The 2202-nt window shown below is 37.0% G+C and overlaps 1 protein-coding gene across 1 annotated transcript; it reads right to left on the bottom strand.

Moving 5' to 3' along the window:
• Positions 1-260: 260 nt before the first annotated feature.
• LOC141651196 (protein FAR1-RELATED SEQUENCE 9-like) lies at positions 261-1730 on the bottom strand. Its single transcript, XM_074458918.1, has 2 exons — positions 724-1730; positions 261-291 (listed from the first exon to the last, which is right to left on the bottom strand). The coding sequence occupies exons 1-2, from the start codon at positions 1728-1730 to the stop codon at positions 261-263; spliced, it is 1038 nt and encodes a 345-aa protein (XP_074315019.1).
• Between the last annotated feature and the right edge of the window lie 472 nt (positions 1731-2202).

The following is a 2202-nucleotide window of genomic DNA, read 5'->3' as shown; positions in this document are numbered from 1 at the left end:
TGTTTAGAGTAACATGTGAAATATATAAATGTAAGGTGTGATATTGTTTCTCAGTATCACAAAATACAAAAACAAGACAATCGAGACAACTAAAATAATCAAATATTCTCCGAGTACGAGTATTTTCTATATAAAATAAAGTATAATCTATACTTTAATGAATGTTGTGGTCTATATTAATATACTAGGCACAAAGAATATCGTCTATTTCTTTCTTGCTATAATTTTTGAGCGCCATCAACAAAAACTCCTTCGACCAATCAACCATCATCAGCATCATCCTCATCCGAACTACCCGAAAATACAAAAAGGTGAAACAGTGATATTAGTTTATATAAGGAGTGATATTATTTCAAATGAAGTGTGATATTGTTTCTAACTCGGAACAATTACAAACAATATCACATTCTGTTATCCTCAAACAAATCATCATCTTGTGTACTACAAAGTGTGATATTATTTCTAATAAGGTGTGATATTATTTATAATAAGGTGTGGTATTGTTTCTAAAATTACCAGGAAAATATTTTAAAAAGTTGAAACATATGTGTTGACACATTCTGTTATCCTCAAATAAGTTCACATTTCGTTATCGTCAAATAGTGATCTTTGTTTAGTATAAGAGGTGATATTATTTAAAATAACTGTGATATTGTTTTCGACTCGTGACCATACAAAGCATATATAAAAGTTTCATACATAGACTTTCCATAGTGAACATACCTTATTGTCGGCATCAGGTACAAAAGCATTAGGACGATTCGTTTATCATGGTGAGCCATTTGTTTGCAATTACGACAAAGCCTTTTAGGTTTCTCCGCTTTAGCTATGCATTGTTGCTTTTTGGAGATCATTCGCTTGCCGCTACCCTTGTTCTTTGCCTGACGAGGTGGTAGAATCCTCACCTCAGTTGAGGAACTGCACCCAAGAAGCATCTCCAACTCCTGCTCTTTGGTCATTGACTCTGATTGCGGATTGAGTTTCACCCTGAATTGTTTAAGTGTGTCAACAAGATCAGTGATGTCCTTCGTAGACACATTCTTGAGCACACTGATGGTCGCGTAGAACTCTGACCATAACTTGCACATTTCCATCTTTCGTAAATCAGTGGCATCAAAATCCTCAATTAACTCACCATGTGGACCATAAAGAGGGATCTTATGTGCATTCTTGGTCCACCGCATAAGAAGGTATTTATCGGGCAAAGTGTGTACTTGTTTTCCAGAGTAAACCCAGATAATGTGTCTACAAATAATACCCTTCCTGTTGAACAGCTTGCAAGAACATTCAGCGTCATTCGTGAGAGAATTGTAGACAACTTGGTAGGTCTTCTGCGTTCTGGCATCAGCAATACCAATTAATTCTACACCGTTTGCAGGTGGTGTGAAGCCACCAACACTAAGGGTACAAATAGAAGCAGAAGCTTCTACTTGAAAATCTGCAAAAGCAGCATTTGTATAAACCTTGGAAGCATGAGCTTCCAACTTAAGATGAGTCGCTAATTGTGGAAGAGTACAATCATCATCTCTATCAAGTTGTTTTTGAGTATGGCACTGTACATCAATGGCGCTTTGAAACCGCATCAAGAATTCAACAAGTGTACCATGTGCATTTTCAAAACGCTTGAAAAAATTATTCTGACTCTCAGAACGTTGAGTTGTTCGTAAGAGACAACCCATAGGAACATCACGAAAATAAGCTGGGATCCATTTTCTCCTTTTTCTAAACATGGTTGACAACCAGGAATTACCATCCAGATTATGCTCATTGACCAACCGACACCACCGTGCTTCAAATTCAAGAGGTTCTAACTCAAAGATCCCAAACAATAGCATTCAAACTACCGACAAAATCGGTCTCTTTCGATATTACAGCCCAACCTTATCGTAAGCTTTTGTATAATATGCCACATGCAATATCTGCGCTTAGCATGTTTGAAAACAAAGACGCAAACCCAGCTTTATTCCAAAGACACCGATCGGTTATTATACACAGTGTGGCTCTCTTTGTCCCATAGCATCAAGGAACTTTTGAAAGACCCACGTGAACGAATCTTCATCCTCATGAAATAGCAAGGCAGAAGCAAAAGTAATTGACCTTTTGTGGTGGTCTACGCCAATAAAAGGAGTGAAAAGCATACAATACTTATTCGTCTTTGTAAGTTGGATCGTAAGTAATGTAATCACCAAACAAAGCGTAGTT

Source organism: Silene latifolia, chromosome 1 (genome assembly GCF_048544455.1).
Source record: "Silene latifolia isolate original U9 population chromosome 1, ASM4854445v1, whole genome shotgun sequence".
In the NCBI taxonomy this organism is placed as follows: domain Eukaryota; kingdom Viridiplantae; phylum Streptophyta; class Magnoliopsida; order Caryophyllales; family Caryophyllaceae; genus Silene; species Silene latifolia.
Note: the sequence above shows the minus strand (reverse complement) of the source record. Positions and strands in the feature narration are given on the sequence as shown.